Source organism: Eutrigla gurnardus, assembly GCF_963514095.1.
Source record: "Eutrigla gurnardus genome assembly, chromosome: 3".
Lineage (NCBI taxonomy): Eukaryota > Metazoa > Chordata > Actinopteri > Perciformes > Triglidae > Eutrigla > Eutrigla gurnardus.
The window spans coordinates 22,280,417-22,301,031 of NC_139917.1; the positions used below are offsets into that span (position 1 = coordinate 22,280,417).

The window sequence follows — 20,615 nt, forward strand, 5'->3', positions numbered from 1 at the left end:
CACTTTGTACGTGCAATGCAGTAAAATGATCACAAAAGAAGGTGTTTGAGTCGTGTCTCCAAATTAACTCATTAACAAATTTCCATTCAGATTTTTTTTTCCCCATATGGAGGAGAGACAGATGGGGTAGAGCGAGGGCAGATGAAAAGAAACAGACAAACGAGTTCATTTAAAGATGTTTTTTGGCGTCTACACCAAGCTAACCTCAATCCAGCTCTTTGGGATCTGCATAAATTGAGGGCTTGGGGAGTTGTGGCAGTATCCTTGGTATTATGCATATTAGTTTAAGGCTGTCACTGAGAATCAGCAAGGGTGTCCATCCCGCTGCGGCTAGGCATTGCTAATTATTGGATCAGAGATAAAGTGCTTTTTAGCGCTGGCTCTGTCTGTGCTTTGAAATCCGTTTGTGACGAAAAGAAGGAGAAAAAAAAAGAGAAAAGAAAAAGAAAAGCAGTCCAATTTTGGGTTCAGAGAGAGTGACCGGGTCAGGAATCGATCAAGTGGAAAACCTTTGTCTCTTTGGGGTGATTTCGGCGTAAGACCAGATTTGTCACATCTGCCGGACTTGATTCTGGTGCTGAAAGGGAGCGGAACAACAGGATGCTACCAGACTCACGGGAGTTGCTTGGTTTATGGGGGGCGGGGGGCTTACAGAGGGAGTAAGGAAGACTGAAAATAGAGTTGCCTTTGCCACATATTGAGAACGTTAATCTTTCTTTCAATAAAAAAAGGGATAGGTGACAGTTCAGTGAGGGTTTGACATGTCATCTGAATCAATATATCTCAGCATATAATTCACATATTAAAAAAAATGAGCACCAAGTGCCTTTGTTATAGAGGCATTATATACACCCCGAAAACCCCAGATAGCATGAAATCTTATTAAGGTATAGCATCTCATTAAGTTCCTGCCAAACAAGCTGCTGAATCCTGCTCTGCTTCACAAAAGACGCAGAGAGCAACAACACATGTAGTCCATATGGGGCTGAGCTGACGTCTTCGCCTCCACCAGCAGTAAAATAATGAATAAATTAAATAAATTCAGGCTAGTAAAACCGTTTTCAGATGTATTATTTAGTCCATGTTTAGAAAACATGGAGTGGATGAGCGGTCTGATTTATTAAGCAATACTTTTTCAAACCCCTTTTTATTTGGACATTTTCCTAAAGTATGATGGAAGCCACAAACTGCTGACGCATCGGACCCTTTAATCCAACCAATACTCAACAAAAAAACACTGGAGTGACCAATTCAACACACACACACACACACACACATGCACATTAGCACACACACACAAACACAGAGGAAATCCAATGGGTATTGTGCTGAGGCCATTGAACAAACTCCACACACAAAGCACAATCCCTCTTCAGGCCTTAACACCACTGACACAATGACTATGGCGAGGTTAGGGTGGACCTTTTCAGGATTAGTCTGTGAGTACATACTCTCAAGTCAGTGTTTAGCAGTTTAGAAAGTCTTGACATATACTGAACCAATCAGAGAGGGAGGGTGATAGAGGATTTGTCTTACCATATTCTCAGATGTACGCCGTTTTCATTCTCTGGCCTGTACCTGCAGAAAATTGCATCTTTTTAAAAAACTGTAAGGTAACTGGACGGCATAGATCTTTACTGCCCATCTGGCCTACACAGTGTGCAAAAAAAAACATTTTACTTAAGATGTAATTCTCAATGGATTACAGTTGCAGTGCTGAGAGGAGGCTCATAAGCGCAGCTAAACAAGGTCAGCAGAACGAGACACTGTAGAGCAGCAGGCAAACAAATAGTGCAGAGCCCACAGACTGTAAGTAGTCGTATAGAATGGACAGACTAATCCCAAAGTAGGTGTCATTTGTGAAGACGGGTATGAGTGAGAAGCAAGGGACAAATGGTGGGATGTAAACAAAGAAAGTCTCGGGTGAAGGTCGATGCTGCGTGCACAAAAACAAGCCAGTCTACTGAAGCCAGAATGAGGATAGTAGGTGACATTCCTTTGGTCTTATTGTCAGTTTTATAGGCTGTCTACTAGGAGAGTAGAGTAGGGTTGTTTTTTTTACAGCTTCACAGAGCTTGCATTTGTACAAATGCAGCAGTATACTGTAAAAGATGATGCGTCATCTATGGAAACCTAGTGGAACTCGCAACTTCAAAATGCAGCAGACAGGGGGAGGAGGGGAAAAAGAGTAAGTGGAGAGCTCAGTGCTTACCTGGGGCTGATTCCTGCATCTTCTCCCTCTTCCGCTTCTTCTTCTTTCCCTAAAAAATATACAGAGGAACACATAAAGTGTGGCTCCAGCACTCACGCTCACTAGACCACTCTGATATCTTGCTGCTGACTGCCATGTTCACTCATCCCCTGCTGGGCATCCAACCAGCATCCCCGGGACTCCGGACTCCACCGCAAAACGCCACACTGAGAGGGAAGGACCGACCGTGAGCCTCCGCTGATGTTGAGTGCGCCCTGACTGCTTTCAGCTGGTTTTAAATGACTTACTTTCTGTATGTTTTTTACGGCCCTTTTGTAATTGTGACCATCATAACCGGAGGGAGGCAGCTTGTCCTGCCGTGGTGATCAGTCTGTGTCATTTTTCCCCACTTCCTTTGAAGTCCCTCTAATGACAAATATTAACATGGAGTGCAATTAAACATGCTCACTGTAATTAGGCTAGTCTAGCTCAACGACTGTGAAGAGTGCCACTCTTTTTCCAGCGAGGTGGTGGGAGTGTGTAAGGATTTATAGCTTATGCTAAATCCCCAGGGGGGAGACTATAGGTATAGATAGCAGCGTAGAGTCGTTCTAGTCAAATATGAGCAGCACTTTGGTTTCCTGCTGCAAAGTCTGCTAATCCACTTATTCATGAGCTAATCTGCCTTCTACTGCTGCAGCAGACAGGGAGGAAGACGGACCAAGTGAGAGTGGGTGAGAGAAAGGATGAGAGAGGGGGTTCACAGCAAAACTATGAATGCCACACACTCCATTCCATGCCAGTGCGTTACCTATTTTTGGGTGTTTCCAGGCATGATGCTGCCTGTGTACAGCTGAAGATTTAGTTTGTGGGAGGGGTCGCAGAATGGCGCTCTCAGGGATACAAAATGTACTTGTAAGAAATGTTTACCGTTAAAAAAAACAAACATTTCCCTTTATCTCTTTGGTATGCCAAGTAGAAAGCCATTCCTCTACTTTTCCCCCCCTACCCGTCAAGTATGTTTGTACTAACAATGCTGGAAATTAAATGGGAACTGTGCTGACTGTCACTGGCTGATGTTGTGAGTCTGTAACTGTGCAACTGTGAAACGGTCTCCCCCTCAGCGAGGCATTTTGGCAGTGGAGCAGCGGAGGCAGAAGAAGGGAGGATGCTGTCGGTGTCCGAGGGGAGGCAGATAAACACCACAAAGCACTTTGGTGGTGGAGTGAATGTGAGTGCCGGAGCCACACTTTTAATAAAGGCTGGTGCTCTCTCTCTCACAAAAACCATACACGCCACATACTGGGAGACAGAGTCGACAACTTCCAAGCGAAAACACATATGAAACGCATGCACACCGTGATCTACACCAAAAACAGACTGCATCTTAAAAAATGCAGCCGAACCTCCCACGTCCAAAAACAAAATGGGCAAAGGCTGCTGCTGCTGAATGCTGAATGTACGATCCAGCCTCCTCAAATCAGTCTAACAGGTGTTTTTTACATCCCGGAGCTCCATGCTGATATAGAACATCAAAGACTAGCATAACCATTACCAGGCAGTTTTCACTCACTGTGGCAACGATAATGTCCATTATACTACAACCCATTTTTTTTACTGCGGAGGGTAATATAACCACAGTGCTATGAATTACACATTAGGCTGAAACAAAGGGTCCACAAATGGACTTCATTAGCATGGAGCCGACTGTGTGTGTGTGTGTGTGATTTAAGAACAAGTCATGCGACGCAGACACAGACAAACAACGTAAATCACCATACACACGCTCACGCACACGCACCTCTGCCAATCTGTTCTGTTGATACTTACATAATTGTCTCGGGCGGACCAGCCTGGGTAGAGCTGCATGTGGAGCTGCCGTTCCTTGCGGGCTAACTCATAATACTTAGCTTGCTCTTCCCGAGATAAAGCATGCCACTGTTTCAGTACAAAAGGAGATTAGGAGAAAAATAGCATACAGTCAATTACTGGCATGCACTTGCATGTTCCCGACAGAGAAGTGTGCTGATGTTTTGGTAAAAAAAAATAAAAAAAAGAGAGAGAAAAATAATCTTTTCAACTTCCAAACGTTTGGTGTAGAAAAAAAAAACGGGGGTGGGGGGGATAAAAGAGAGAAAGACGAAGGGGGACACATGATGAAGAGATTAGCATGCAGTCGGAGGGAGGGAGAGAAGAAAAAAAAAAACTTTGATTTCATATCAAAACACTGGTTCCAATTTAGCAGCGCTTTTTATTCAAACTATGTCAGCGAGCAATTACCCAACGCAGGCCACAAACTAGGCTTTGCTGTGGCTGGCTGCCTCAACCGCGAGGCCTATTCGTTAAGGCTTTTAACATGGCTCTGTGGTTCCACTCTTTTCCCAATCCTCAAAAGGAACAAATTTTGTCATTTCCAACCGTGCCATTATCCAGGCATATTTTATTAAGGCCAATTTGATTAAATGTCAGTTAGATAGGCAGTCTGTATCTGCGCTGCTGTGAGGAAGTAATTGGCCGGGCCAATCATTATGACAATAATCACAACTAGTTCATAAAAAGACCCTATGTTAATAGGGAGAGGAAGCTTTGTACTTTTTAAACTAATTGGGCCTCGGAAGGCAGTCCACGCAGACTCTTTAGAACCGCAGTCTGAACTGTGATCTCGTGGAGATTTAACTCAATCAAAAAAGATCAACTGCAGTGGCAAAGAGAAGGGGATTGGTGCATCGGGGTCCAAGGACTATTTGACCTACCCTTCGTCCTAGGATCTGATTGATGGCAGCGCTCTCCTTCAGCGTGCACTCTGCGACCACATTGGCACGCATTTCTTTCATGTAGAGCATGAAGGCGTTCAGCGGCTTCTTGATGTGCGGTCTTTTGGGCTCCTGCTCCTTTCTCTGTTCGTGCTGGGGTTTCCTGAAAACAACAAAAAAAAACAAAACAAGAAACACGTCATGGATGGAGGTAAAGAAGAGGGGGAAACAAAAGCAGTTGGAAAATGAGAGAATGAAAGAGAAAAACAACAGAGGAGGGGAAACTGTGGTGCCACAATGGCGACAAAAGCAGCAAGGGTCTGGTTGCTCTCAGCCAATGGTGAAGGCACGCCATGGGCCCCTGCCGCTTTAATCATGTGCAGTTGCACATGCCCTTAACCCAGAGAGATTACTTCACCAGTAATGGCAACCAAACCTTTTCGTCCACAGCACACTGGCAATCGCTTAAAGCCAAACGCTCACACTCACACACTCAAAAACCACTCCTGACTTACTTTCGAACAACTAGTACAGTCTTGGTACTGGGATGGCCATGAATAATGGAAATATCAGTGATAACCACTTCAGGGTGCTCACAGCACTTCCCACTGCACACACTAGGGATGTGAATTCATTTCATCCGAGCACTAATCTAGGACCTGTATCTCTTGCTGGCTAAGTGTGTTGTGATCCCTGAGGCCAAATGAAGCATAGGCCTGTTATCAGTAGTGCACGGGCCCTCGCTGCTTATCTGCCAACATCAAGGGAATGAGAACAAGGCTTTGACAGGGGGTTTGTTCAGCGATGGCCTACTGTAGTGGTGGCGTGCACAAATACCTGGAAGTATGTCATCTTAGAAATCTGACTTTTTTTTAATGAAAAATTATGAAAAAACCTGTGCGAGAATGTTTGATGAAGTTATTTTGTGTTTGCAGGACTCACATGTGCATGATGTCTGTTTCATGTGGAGGCTCGTGTTTGACCTGTGGGTTGACGATGGCCGGGTGGGGGATCCCTGTGGCGTGGGGACCTTGGGGGCCGGGCACCATGTGGTGTGAGAACCTGCAATAGTAGCAGACAGCAGGCTTTGATTAATTAAAGAGGACGAAGAAGGACAGAAGCATGGAAAGGGTCCCCTAAATGTTACGTGATAGTAAGTGCACCCTCGCAACAGCGTACACAAACAAGGGAAAAAATCCATCCACACATATTATTTTCTTAATGTTAAATGCTTGATATTAAGAAAATAAAAATCAGCCAAAAAAAGACGACGGTGAGGACAGAGTCGTCACTGGCTGTAGTTATAGCTCTAGATCTCTTTTAGCAATTATTACCTCTTTCCTGCAATATTAAAGTAGAGGGTCACAGAGATATGGCTTCATATTAAGGGATTACATGGGAATTTGTATCTATTGTATTGTGGAATAATGAAATTATAGCAACTAATATAGTCAGTAACATTTCCATGAGTTATGTATGTATGCCTTCTACCTCTAAACAAAGAAGATCAGGTGAAATAAACTTTATGTGGCCTTCTGTATTTTTAAATCTGTGTCAATCTTCGGAGATGCTTGGAATTTACATTTCTGCTCAACATGAGGAAAATGTTTTTTTTGGCTCAAATGTTTGGAGACTTTTCTTCTGGAATATACAGTAGGTTGTGTTTATTGTCATCAGTCCATCAGTTGTCCTGTGGCTATGTTTCAATCAAGTGGCTGCTGGTTTGTGAAACTAATATTCTGCATGAGATGTACAGATCATCAATGTTTAGTACTGCAAACACAATGCTTCCTCAGGCTCGGGGGACTTGTGGTCGGGGTAACAACTATCACCAAAGATCCAAAAAGCAGGTTCCTTAGCAGGAAAGGTGGTGGCAAAGTTCCTGCATTTTGAAAAAATAAATTTTACAAAAAATGGCCTAGGCATTGAGATTTATGAAACCAGAAGGAACTGCCTGAGCTTCAACTGTCGCCTGATCCTGCACTTTACATCTGGCTTCACTCAGTGTATGCCTGAAGCCCTTTCTTTACCAACATCACGCTGACAGAGAAAGATGATGGAGGGAGGAAAAAAAAGAGGGGCAGATATGTTGGGAAAACAGGGAAACAAGTACAGGAATGGCAGGATGCAGTCAAAATAAGACACTAAAAAAAGAAGAAGAAGAAGTACTTCACAAACATGAAGTGACGCTTGGGGGGAGATGCGCTTCCAGGAAGCTTTGATGGGGGTTAAGCAGCCATATGGTTATGCAGGGGCATGTATGTGATGATGCATTTGACATGTGCTGGGCACACAGAGGAGCGGTGAGGCTGAAGCCGCAGCAGTAACAGCAGGAACAACCAGAGGCAGACCTCCCTGCGTAGCCTGCTGCAGACCAGCATTCCTCCATTAAAGCTAGCGCAGTGTCAGTGTGTATGTGATGTGAAGAGACAGCATCCTAATTGCTTCTCGTTTACATGAATCGACTGCGCATGCTTCTGCTTTCGTCGGTCTGACTCACCATCCCAGTGGTGGCGTGATCTGCCCGACTCCTCCAGGAGACAGGGAGTAGAAGTTGGGCATGTCTTGTCCAGGGTGATGCCTCTGCATTCCTAGACACACAGCAATGGTACACAACAGTTAGAAATTATCATAAACAAGTTTCTTATACATATGCATCCTGTGGCTCCATCTGGGCGAAATTGGCCCTTAGATCAGACTCAAAGATCGACCAGTCTCACACATCGGATGGTTTGCTACGGCTGTATGAAAATGAACTATTTTGCTGTGATTTAATTGCAATAAACTGATATTAAAAAAAAAAGATTGCTGAAATAACTGCACAGTTGGAGAATCGTAATGCCTTCGTGACAGCGTCACATGAATTACTTGCTATTCACTACAAGGACATGCGGGGCTTCAACACACTTCTTGACCTCACATTATCAACCATTAAGGAAAGGATCATATTTTCCCTGCTTAGCTCGAGAGCTTCCAATGCGTCTCAGCATCTTTAAGCTGGTTAATTGAGGCTTCCTTTTTGTGGCAGAGGCTGCCGCTTTCCCTGTAGACACGGGATTGACTTGGACTAACCGTCCGTGGATCTTCAGGACTAAGCTCCTCCATCTCCAGCCTACTGGGTTTCAAGGTCAAGGGGTCCTTTCTCCCAGACTTAAATGGGAACGGGGCTGCAAAACGATTCAAATTTAACTAAATCTGACTCACGTCTTCTTTTCTGACACCTATTCATTTTTAGAGCAGATCAAGTAATAATAAGACCGACAGTCTCCATGTATCGGGAGATACTGTTCCTACACACACACAAGTACACACACACACACACACACACACACAAAAAGAGGGCAAATGCCTCCAGATTAGCACCATTTTCTAATCCCTACTGGAGCAAGCCTTTTCTCCCTGCCTCTATCTTTTCTCCACTTCTTTCTCTCTCCAGGCTGTGGTCTAAAGGGGCCTCCCTCCTCGGAGAGGCAGGGCGAACGGGGGGCTTATATCTCTAAAGCCAATGTTGCAACGCTGGATTCATAGCACGCACAGCACTACCCCCTGCCAACTAATCCACCACCTAACACTCCTGAGGGCCCTCCTGAGGGCAGAAGGAAAGGAGGCAAGGGGTGAGGCGGTGAGGGAGGCGGGGAGAGCCCCAGCGTGTTAACCTCGTCACTCACACCCCTAAGGTGCCTAATTACTCACTCCTCTATTCACACGTTCCCATTGATCCGCAAAAAAGCTTCACACTTTCTCCACAACACTTGCTTCTTGTTATAAAACCTAGAAATGATCTATATTCAAATTAGTGTTCCCGTGTTACATTTAATTGTTTTTTAAAAACTGCACACATATACGGTTTAAATGTGAAACGTTCAAGCCACCCCCAACCCCCCCCCCTCCCCCTCCACTCGACGTTCCTTCCATTGCATTTCAGCCCTGTGCATATTAGAGCTCATAATGAGAAAATCCATGATTGTTTTTCATAATTAACGAGCAGATCAAAGTCTGAGCCCACTAAGGAAGGCAGAGCAGCAATTGGTCGATATGGGAGAGAAAGAAAGAGGGACAGCGAGAAAGAGATTTCGTTTTAAGCATCTTCAGCTTAGCTCAACTAGTATACACACATGAATATGCCTAGGGAAATCATTTGCAGTCAATTCTGCAAGTGGATCGCTTGGACATGGATTTCTGTTGCGAGTGCAAAGATCAAATACAGTAAAAAAAAAAAAAAAAAAAGTCCTCCAGGGGTCTTTTCTGCTCTTCAGTGTTTGTCAGAAACTTAGTGGATCTCGATGGACTGGCAAGACCAACGCAAACAGTAAAATGGAGCGTATTACTTCAGAAATTGTACTACATGACAACAAATTTCTGAAATCTAATGCGTGCGTGTGCCTACAGTGTATTTATCGCTCGATTCCGTGTCAACACAATTCTTTCCTGCTTCTTTTAGAAAAGTATTCAACAAAAATGTGTCTGATGCATGATTCCTCTGACATATGTGGAGCACTCTTTATGCGTCTCACTCCCTTCATCTCACTACGCTGTGTACTCTAGTGCTCAGTTCTACATTGTTATTTATAGTCGGTCCCTCAGAACCTCCCAGCCTCATCATCGCCTACATCTCCGTCTGATCCCTCTCCTCCTTTTCAACTGGCAGCCACCGGGGAAGAAAGCCACAAGAAGAGAAAAAAGGTGCGGGACAAAACTATGGTGGGGCCGACATCTTTTCGCATTTGTGAGGAGCTGCCAAAGTCTCCAGCTGCGCGGGGCTGAGAAGCTCGTCCAAACTGCAGCTGTCAGAGCTGTAGCTTGATGTTGTTAGTGAGAAGCAGCGAGAGCAGAGGGAGAGGGCAGCAGAGCTCAGCGCGCCGTCCCGCAGGCTGCTTCAAATGAGTTCATGTTAAGCGCTGATAGAAAGGATGACTTTGCTGTGACAGATTTCCGTTTGTGTGTCTCTATTGATTCTCGACAGCTTTGGCACAAAGGGTGGTTGAAAAGAACAAAACTCAGGTAGAGGCTCAGTTGAATTCAAATGCACTGTTCAGCATTATTGCAATAGTTTGAAATAAAATCAAAACAATCTGCAGATAATAAATGAGGGCTGCAGTAATGCTAAACCCCCGTTTCTCAGAAGGTGTAAGACTTTAACACGTTTAAATGCCAGTTCAATAGAATGGGACATGTTGGCAAAATGTGGAAAATTATGCTAAGTTGAAACGATGCAAAACTAAATCAACACTGCAAGTTCATGTTTTGTTGGAACTAAGAGTCAGGATGTGGTGATCCAGATGAAACACAGCACGAACACTGATCTTATTAACCAGATCGGGTATGTGGCCTGCTACATAAAATACAGACTCTTCCATCTTTATTATTTGGTTTGTGTGTGTGTGTGTGTGTGTGTGTGTGTCTCATGTTCAGATCCGTTTCCTTGGTCTCATACCTTGTTTGTTGTTGACATCCTGGGGGTGAGGACCTGGGGCGAAGTGCTCATCACTGTACGTGATCAGTGGGGTGAGTGGGTGGACTGCATGGGACGGCTGCACCACAGGGACTTTGTTGGACTGCGGAGAAGAATACAAGAAGATTTCACAATATTAAAAATGGATGATATTATACACGAGCTTCAACTGCATTACTCCAATTTGTACCTGTTCCCTACCACGTGATCTGGGGACTGGTACGGCACATATAGTGCGGGTGGTCTGCCTCCTTGTCGATGTGGGTGAAGCTTAAGAGTATGGAAAAGAAAAAAAGTCACTAAGAAACTATTTCGTCAATTTCTTCTCTTTTAGTAGCCTGTGCCCAACACCTCAAAAGTTTGTTTAGCCTCGGTCAGCAGGACTGAAAACCCCATTCCCTGAAGGAAAAACTAGTCAAAGAGGTGCATGAGCATGTTTGAGACAGCGAAAGAGAGAAAGAGAGCTAGAGCGAGCAAGCGATCGAGCAAAGGGAGGGTAAAGAAAAGAGAGATTCGCAGGGTAGAGTTAGAGCAGAGGTCTTAGGCGGGAGATCAAAGGCAGTCATTAGCTGGTGAATAAGGGGAGTTCATTACAGAGCAAGAGCCCGGGGAAGAAGAGATGAGGGATGGAGGAGGAGGAGAAGGGGGTGGGCTTCGGAGAGGGAGAGAGAGAGAGAGAGAGAGAGAGTGCGAGTGAGACAGATGTCTGCAGTGGTACTTAATGCAGGGGTAATCACGTCAGGAGTGGCCTGACCAGAGGCCCCCCCATCACCGGCTGACTCAGAGAGACCTGCCTCCTGACAACTAAAATAGATCGAGCGAGGCCCAAAAATCCCCGGCCCCCAACCCCCAGCCAATAGCGCTTACATGCTTCAGCAGCAATGAACACATGGCAATGCTTAGCCAAGCTAAATCTGCTATTCACAATCTGAGCCCAAGAGCAGAGCTGGAGTCAAAATATCACCTCCACAGGATATATGGCTAATCGGGGCGACGTGTTCACTGTTGGGCGAGACGCGTCTTACAACGAATGGCTCCCACGAGCTCCGGATGAAAGAGTTTTCATGAAACTGTAGTGGAACGGTCATCTGATTAATAATGTCGTTGGGAGGTACTCGCCTAAATGTAGTATTAACACACATTTCTGAAGAGACGATATAATCAAGGGACTGCCCTTTATTAGTGCTCGCTATGCCGCCTGAGTGAGGCGTCTGCCAAGGTGACATTCCTGCAGTGCTAAGTGGCGATTGGTGCCCCCTCCACTCCCACCACACACACAGACAGACACACACACACACACACACACACAGAAAACTCCTCGGACACAAGGGTGGCTGGAATGTCTGCATTTCTCCTGAACCTTGCGCAGAGTGGCACCGGTCTCAACTTAAGAGCCCCCTCTCCCTCTCCCCACATTCTGGGAATGTCCTACCCGGGAACACAAAAGGGCAGTATGTGTGCCGTATGTGCCCTGTAAGTGTGTGTGCGCCGAGAAAAGATCTCAAAACGCTCAACCACATGATGCATCATCTGCGTCAGATTCCTTATCGAAATGGGGGAATGTACATCTTCCAGGGTCAATTTCTTTCCCAGTTCCTCCCTTCATAAGAGGCTCGTATGCCGTCAACTAGCAGTCTACGTTGTCACATTGAAGTTGCAACACTGCACACAAATGGGACAAATCCTGCCTGGAAACTCATTCAGCCCTAATGCAGAGGCTTTTCCCATCCGCCCAGGTGAGTGAGGTTCTTTGACCCCAGTCATCGAGAGTCAAAAGGTGACGGGATAATCTGCGTGGTGGGAGTGTCAGTTCTCATCCAACTGAAGGGAGGGCTTATAAATAAGGGCTGCTCACCCTAAAGGAGGGCTAACCAGGAGTAGGGTGGCTGGGACATGCCTACACCAGGGGCTAAATGATAGCGTTCTCGCACATATTATTTTACGCCTGTCCACTCCCATTTGTTATCCAGTGGGAATGAGATAAGAACCTGAGGGATTATCATTTTAGCTCAAAGTCTTCTCCAACTTGTAGCAGAGCAAAGAAAGAAAAAGTGAGTGGAAACAAAAGTATTGGTGTACACGCACACAAACTACAATACTGCAGGGGGAAAAAGAAAAAGGAAATCGACTCCTTTGCACCTGAGAAAGCTGGAGACTTCTGCCACAGACGAGAAGCCCTCTTTTGTGCTTTTCCCATTTACAGCTGTCATATCACATTTTTCTCAACTTCTTAATAAACTGCCTCCATTATGGCTAAAATCCACCAGAGAAAAACCTGCAGGCCTCTGTGACCAATACACAATTTATGGCTATTTGGGTTCACATTTACATAAACCGCATGCCAGAACGAACCCTGGTATATTCTCGGAAGGAAGGAACAGCAATGAATCGTCATTAAGGCTTCTTACAGCTTCACAAACATTCATATGATGGTGCAAATTGTATCAGCAAAATCCACCCTCATGGAACCACCAGTTTCATTCCTCCAGGTGGAGACTTGTTGGCTTGCTGCGCCCACTTTGCAGCTCCTGGCAAGTTTCACACAAAAAGCATGACACTCTTTAACCAATTTTCTGGACAAAGTAGTTAGAAACACTCAAGTGACCACAACCATGAGGGTCATGGCACGTCGCTGCAATTTAACCCCCTCTCGTCCCCCCTATCCCTGACTCTAAAAGCCCTTAGCAGCAGCCACGGGAGCAGCGGCAGTGTTGCAATGGAGGGCAGCCATATTGGAGGTCCCTTTTATTGTATAGGAGAAATAATAGGCTTAGGATCTCTCTATTCATATTTTTCAGGGAGAGTGAAAAGGGGAGAGGCGGTGAGGATTGAAAAGAAAACGTTCCATTTGGAATTTCATATCCAGGCTTGGCCGGCCCTTCTAAAGAACCCCTCAGATGTGGTTTTAAGAGAAAATTCATTGTGCGGAACTGGAGCTGGCAGGAAGCCCTCCATGGAGGAGACACTCCAGTGTGTTTCAGCACGGGGAGCCAGTGACTTGGCGTGCCGTCTGAAATTGGGGGTGGGGAAGGGAAATGGGACGTTTCGTTTTTTTGTTTCTGTTTTATTTATTTTTTTCTGACAGATTCCACCAGCATCCTGCCGTGGTTTCTGAGCATGAGTGCTTGTGTGTGTTTGCAAGTGTGTCTATGTGGGTATATGCAATAACTTCCCCTGTAATATTGCCTTTTTAGCATCCCCCCCCCCCTCGCAGCACGGCTTTTGTACTCCACTCAATTATACCACTTCTGCAGAGTGGAGTGGAAAAAAGGGAAAGCGGGAATTTTATAATAATCACTTCCCACTTCTGTAATTTATATGCAATGAGGACTCTTTGCGCCTGCAGCAACAATCAAGTGTGTAGAAACCATGCGAGGTGTTTCGCAAACAGCTGGGGAGATGGCAGCTCAAGTGGTGGCTGTGGATTCCCATGCTGCTAAATCTTTCCACTTCTCCTTCTCACCCCAAAACACTCACCTACTCGCAGGATTTACGTGTTTCTGCTCTGGAGAAAGGTTGCACCCCCCCAAAAAAGGACTAGTAACCACCAACAAATATCAAGCGTTTGCAGTACATTTCCAATAAAAATGATGATTGCCATCACTTGAGGGGGATCATTCATATACCTGTGAATCACTGGCAGAGCACACCCACCTATGACTGTTTAAATACCATGTTTGGCTACTGTTTCCAGTGACAATGTGATCACAGAAGACGACAAGATTACCTCTGTAAATGCTAAAAGTTTAATTATGAAGCTAGGGTGTGCCCTGTACAGAGGTCCTCCAGAGTCAGTCAGACCAGGTGTTCCCTCTCAGGTGTGTTTGTGTTGAATTGTCTGACCTTTTCCCAACAAACGTGAGCAAACATTCCCCCATAGTAACGCTATAGCACAGAAAGAATGGGGACTGTAATCCCCCCCCCCCCCCCCACCCTCCCTCTTTACCAAAACCAGTGGAGACCAACCTGAGGAAGCTTAAATAAATAACCAATTACCATTCACAGAGCAGGTTGAACCCCACCAGCTTCAAGTGGAGTGCTAAAAATGGAATGTTTTATTGGCAGGATGGCCCCTCGGCCAGGGGGCTTAATGTAACGAAACCCAATTAATGGAGAAGAAAGCCGGGCCGCCAGCAAGCGAAGGAGCGCCACGCGCCCGGGGTAATGAAACGAACAAGCAAAGCCAACCACAGGGACAGGAGTGGAGGAGGCTACGAATAACAGGAAAAGCCTACCCTGGAGAGACATTTACATCTGTGAAGCCCCCCCCCTTCCAATCTCTCCTTACTCCCACCTCCTTGCATGCTAGTCAGAGTCCTACAGATGAATAAGCGCTGTGGCACTCTGGTCCGAGGCCAGGTGGTAAAAATTGGGGGGGGGGAAAGGTATAAAACTTAAAGCAGAATGGTGTTTAGTGAATGACTTAACTTGCCTCCAAAAATAGGCATGCACCACATAAGCAACGTTATGGTTTTAGCTGAGTTGTAGTACAAATGTATCATGCGAGGAAACTTGTCACGCTGTCCTCTAAATACCACCGTTACACCCACACGTCAACCACTTCACATTAACCACACATGAACGACACATGCCACTGTATTACCATGGAATCCACACACACACACACACACACACACACACACACACACACACACACACACACACACACACACACACACACACACACACACACACACACACACACACACACACACACACACACACACACACACACACACACACACACACACACACACACACACACACACACACACACACACACACACACACACACACACACACACACACACACACACACACACACACACACACACACACACACACACACACACACACACACACACACACACACACACACACACACACACACGGACGTGCTGTAAAATACGGTCATGGTACATGGTGAAGGGATCAGAGACTGCAATAACTACACGCTTAATGAATTATGGGAAGAAGAAAAAACACATACAAGCTACATATGAACACAAAGGAGCTATTAAGAGCTGACTGTCTTCTTTCCCACTGCCACCGAGCACAACCGCATAGGACGAGGTGGATTACCCATCATCCTTCCAAATGTGCTCCAAGCAAACCAATCACGCTAGCGCTCACACTGAATGTGCAAAGAAGATAATTTGTGTGAAATATGCCTACCCCAGATGAAAAGACGTTATCCGCTTTGTAAAGTGTTCAACTCGTAATTTCTATATGTCGCGGAGCTATTAAAAAACTGAGGGAAGAGCAACAGAACATTAGAAATGATCCAGTTGCTATTTTTTTCCCCCCTGTTAAGCCACAGCGAGTTAGGTTAAATCATTGCTATGGCAACAGATTGTTTGTTTTTAGGAGTTCGGGCTCTAAAAAGGGTCATCCGAGAGATCATAAAGGCGACAAGCTGCAGTACATGATTAAGCAAGAGTTCACTAATTATGTAAATCTGGTTGATCTGGTGTGAATGCAGCCTCAGACTTCTAGTTTGACTCACTGATGTGTTTATGACTCAGAAAATACTTCTCATGGGATTTATTGACAAGAGGGAAAACATAACAGACTTTCCTTTACATGCTTTAGAATTTTAATTGATTATTTCTACAGAATTTTGCACACATACTCCATATTGTAATTTCTCTCCATCATGGAAAAAATTGTGATATCAATAGAGCCATATTGTCCGGTCATAATGCAGTGTGCAGGTTTTAAATGTTTCTGTGCCACTTGAAGGACTGTCGTCGTTTTCACACTATCCAAGCACTTTGTGGAAGTTGATCAGCTCTGAGAGGTTGCCGGCTTCTCCACTGTTGTATCTGCAAAATAAGTGTGCGTGTGTGTCTGTGTGGTGGTGGTGGTGGAGTGGTGGGGGATGGGCCGCCGCTCTGGCAGAGCCCTGGGCGAACTGCAGGATGTTCACCTTGCGGCGGGGCACAGGGCTCATTATCACAGCAGGACCTGGTCACATCAAAGAACTGAGGAAAGGGCAAACATTCTGCTGAAGTGCCACTGTCAGCAGGCCTGTGAGCGCACATGCATACACATGCACTAAGCGCGCACACACACACACACAAGCACCCACTACCCATCTATACCCCCACAAAGAACATGGCTGCTCTCTGCAGCTCCATCACTTGCCTTGCACCTATTGAGACAGGTTACCTGAAAATCCCAGCAACCAAGTGTCCAGATATGCCAGATAGCTGTCAATGCGTCTAAATGCATAAGAATCTGAGTCTAAGTCTGAGCTGCGTCATTGTGCCATTTACTTGATCAGCCATGTTAATCTTGGGGCCCTGTGTTTGAACTCTGCCGTTAAAAAAAAAAATGACCACAAGCCGAAAATGTTTCGGAGCGCGCTTTATTTTTCTTCCTGAATCAATCGTCATCCCTCTCCAGCAACTATTTATAGCAACCCTGCTGCTGCATTAACACACTGCATGATTTATCATTAGACGCCAGCTCTGGTGTGCTGAGTAGCTACATTCATGCCAGGCAGCACAGTGGTGCCAACATCCACATTCAACAACAACACTCGAAGGCCCTGGGAGATGTACACAAATAAAAATCGCAGCACAAGCTAACTTTGTGTGGTAAGCGTGCTAAAACCTTCGCCCCGGCACAATAACGGCGACGCAGAGAAAGAGGGAGAGAAAGTGCAGCGCAGAATGGAGGGGAAAAGTGCTGATGAGCTTCCTTACGCCGGAGCGTCATAGATCCATCGAACAAGAGCGGATTTGCCTGCTACACCTAGATAGTGTTTCCCCCCCTCAGCTTTCGCCCAGGTATTCTGGGCATGAATGGCTGTCACTTTGGATTTGGGAGCTCAGCGTTGAGGGGGAAAATAGAGTCTGGTGGGGGTCTTTGTGTGTCTCTACCTGTGGAGACGAGAGCTAGAGACGGTACTCTTCTCTCTAAGCCCTAGCTAGCTCCGATGCAACATTGCACATTACATCCACGGAAAGGAAGGGGTAAATATTAGCATTGCAGGCTAGCCCAACGAAGGCAGACAGCAGCGTGCTGCGGAGGCGCTGCCGTGTTTTCGTAGGGGAGGTTTGCAACGGCACACACTTGGAAATAGGAAGGTGATTTGAATGAGAGCTGCCTCTGCCTGAGCTGTAGAGAGTACTGACCTAGTTTCCCTTCTGTGTTTCACTCAGACAGATGCACACCCACCAACAAGACATGCAAGAATAGAAAGAATACAAATATTGAACGACTTAGCGAGCCGGTACCACCGACGACTTAATGGAAGGAAAAATAAAAGCCACAGAAAATGTCAGAATTGTGTTACTGGAAGGCAGATTTCATGCGATTGAGGATAAATATGTAGGTTATGTAACGCTTTGAAAGCTCTGGGTCACAAGGTGCCTTGTTGCCTCAGGTGTCACGACACCTGTGTCCTGGCCTTGATCTGAACTTTTGACCCTGTAGTCACATGATCAATGCACTTTTCAACTCAATGACATTTTTTTTTCATATTTAGACGAGCACCCAGACACAGCTGTGGTTTTCATGATGTTACAAATCATATGACTGTTTTGGTCCTGGTTATAATGAGGCAGCATTCGTGGTTATGGATCACATTGCGAACCTTTCGTCTCAACTACACCAGCAGCCCACTGTTTGGGTGTGATTCCAAGTTTTAAGGGATTAACTGGTAAAGACTACCAACAACCGCCTTTCAGCCTGGAATTAGTCATTAATCAAACCACACATTTTAGGGTTTCTTTCCAGCCAGGCGCACACGCCCCTGTTAAGATCTGAATGAAAAGCACAAAGCTATTCAAATCTGACCCCCTCGGAACAAATGGCTTTTCTCCATCCCCACAGAAGGAGGGAACACTTCAAGAACCTCTCCAAGGAGCTGAACGGTCCCATGAAAACCCCGCCCCGTCAATTAGCTCTCTGGCAGGGTTTTTGTGGCTTTTAATACAAACAAAACAATGACCATGTACAACATGGCAACGGACAACGTCTGCCTTTCCCTTGATACCTCTAAACAAATGGTAATAGTGAATTTCAGGAGCACAAAAGGGGGGCTCCTTAAGCTTGGACATATGGTTTACAGCAACATTACGGGGAACACTCCACCTGATACTACAAAAAGCAACACAATGGAGACAACGAGGTTGCAATTCAGCTCTCAGCTGGATTTCTTACATAGCGGATGTGTTTTCATTCAATCTCATAATGTAGGATTGAACGAGCTGAGCTGCATATTTGGGTTTGGGACAAATGGTTAGATAAAACAACGGAATAAAGAACATTTGGCTCTGGGATTGTTTATTTTCTAAACGATTGAAAAATCTGCAGATTAATGGATAATCCTAAAATCGAATAATATAAATAGTTTAGCTTTAATAATACAAAAAAATAGGCTGCACCATAAATGTATATCTTTAGAGTCTTTGCCTGTTACTTGAAATCTTAACAGAGCAAAGCGAGAGGATGTTTTGTTTTATGTAATGAGAGCTCAAGTCTTTCTACAGTCAGTATGGGGGTAATCAAATTAAACAGTCTTTTTATACTGCGTGTCGTTACAGCAAGTTAATGTTAACTTCTGTTCAAGTGATCATTGTGACCACAGATCAGAAAACCGCTGTTGAACTTTTAAAAAAATATTTGGCTTTTTCACTCCATCATTACTTCGGTGGTAGTAATATAGATTTGCGGTGGTGGTGGTGGGACACTGGGAACATCCATTACCCTCATCTTTCATTTCAAAAAGATAGATACCATGGGGGTGGATTGATTTGATGTTTTGATGCATTGTTTGATGACGGGCAGCTCAAAGTGGAGGATGCCTCTGTGATGTCTCTCCATTGGAGGACATGAAAAGCGTCACCTGGCCCCTGAGCCGAGGGGTTATGGCTGCGAGTGGATTTAAGGGCTCCTGCTGAGCTGGACGGTGGCTCCATTGATGCCACATAATCCATTCAGCGTGACCTTTATATTTTTAGAGTCAGCTCCACTTCCCTGTCAGCTTGCCTTGTTGAAACTATTGCAGACATCAAGGTCCTAATCATCTACGTTCTATTACAGGACGGTATATCTAATTTATTCAATGTGTACATCCCACGAGGAAAATAAGTGCCTTCAATCACCAACCGAGCAGTCTGATGATCAAAAGAAACATGGAGCACTAGGCGAGCTCATCAGATGAACAAAAACATTCTTGCTAGATATCTTTGTGGGTTTCATCATTCTGCATCAAGTGACTGCTGAGGGGAAAAAAACAAAGCCTTGTTCTCATCCCTGTGACATCAGCTCTTACAGACTGAGGACAGGGGGTGAATAAAAGTTAAAGCAGTCATATATTTCCAATTAAATACCAATAAAGTCAAGCTTCATTTTTTCCTATGCCCTCTAACAGACCTCCAATTAATTGTTCAAAACCCACATGGAAATATTGTGGTTTCAAAAAAAAAAAAAGCCATACAAATAAATAATCTCATAACGCACGCTAGGTGGTATTAGTCATGAGCATCAAACTCCTACCACCGTCGAGGTTTGCCGAAACTAGGAGCACACATAATTGGGATAAATCTCCTAAGTAAGCCACATAAAAAAAAAAGCAGAAGGTTGTAAATTGTTACACTGCCGAGTGTTAAGACACTGAAACAGTTGCACAGATCAGACGAACTGCAGCAGCAGGGAAAGAGCAACATTCTGCTCGGCTGTATTCCTCTGTGACTCGGGGCCACTGAGTTTTTCTCCAGCCATAGTAAATTGGGCGCCTGGGGCAGGAGCCTCGGCCAAGCTTGCATTTCGGAGCCCTCATGGAGGGCATGAGGGATAGAGATATGGCACTGGGAGGGGACGGGCAGGGCGACGGTTGGTAGGGGAGGACTGGAAGCGCAGTGGAGGTGACATCACGCACATGTTTCAACACAAAAGACACCAGGCTAGTTAGCACACTAACTAGCAAGCTCCATGGCAATCAGCACTCCTCATTCTTTCTGTTCCCTCCGTCCACCACGTCATAAATATGGCTACATCTGCAAGTGTAATCACTCCATTGTACTCCGATTTTCTGCTCTGCTGGACAGCAGCATGGCAGCCTGCTTTTCAGCACCTCTCCCTCTCGATCCCCTCCTTTCCCCTCAAGTGCCCTCGCCTGTTCCTGGCTACTCCTTTGCCGGCGAGGCCGGTGTGTCTCACAGATTACAGAGCTCCGGTCGCTCAGGTAACAAGAGTCACTAATCTG

General features: G+C 45.4%; 1 protein-coding gene across 4 annotated transcripts in view; it reads right to left on the bottom strand.

The window, feature by feature from the left end:
- Positions 1-20,615, bottom strand: part of lef1 (lymphoid enhancer-binding factor 1) — a 39,655-nt gene that overhangs the window by 7,487 nt on the left and 11,553 nt on the right. For 2 of the 4 annotated variants that reach the window (XM_084006209.1, XM_084006207.1), the window contains exons 4-10: positions 10,379-10,499; positions 7,445-7,535; positions 5,887-6,006; positions 4,945-5,107; positions 4,022-4,129; positions 2,213-2,261; positions 1,537-1,578 (exon numbers count right to left, since the gene is read on the bottom strand). In XM_084006209.1, the coding sequence (XP_083862335.1) occupies positions 1,544-1,578; positions 2,213-2,261; positions 4,022-4,129; positions 4,945-5,107; positions 5,887-6,006; positions 7,445-7,535; positions 10,379-10,499 (687 nt within the window). In that variant the 3' untranslated portion in view covers positions 1,537-1,543. The remainder of the gene's footprint in view (positions 1-1,536; positions 1,579-2,212; positions 2,262-4,021; positions 4,130-4,944; positions 5,108-5,886; positions 6,007-7,444; positions 7,536-10,378; positions 10,500-20,615) is intronic. The other 2 variants (XM_084006208.1, XM_084006206.1) reach the window with 2 other exon arrangements.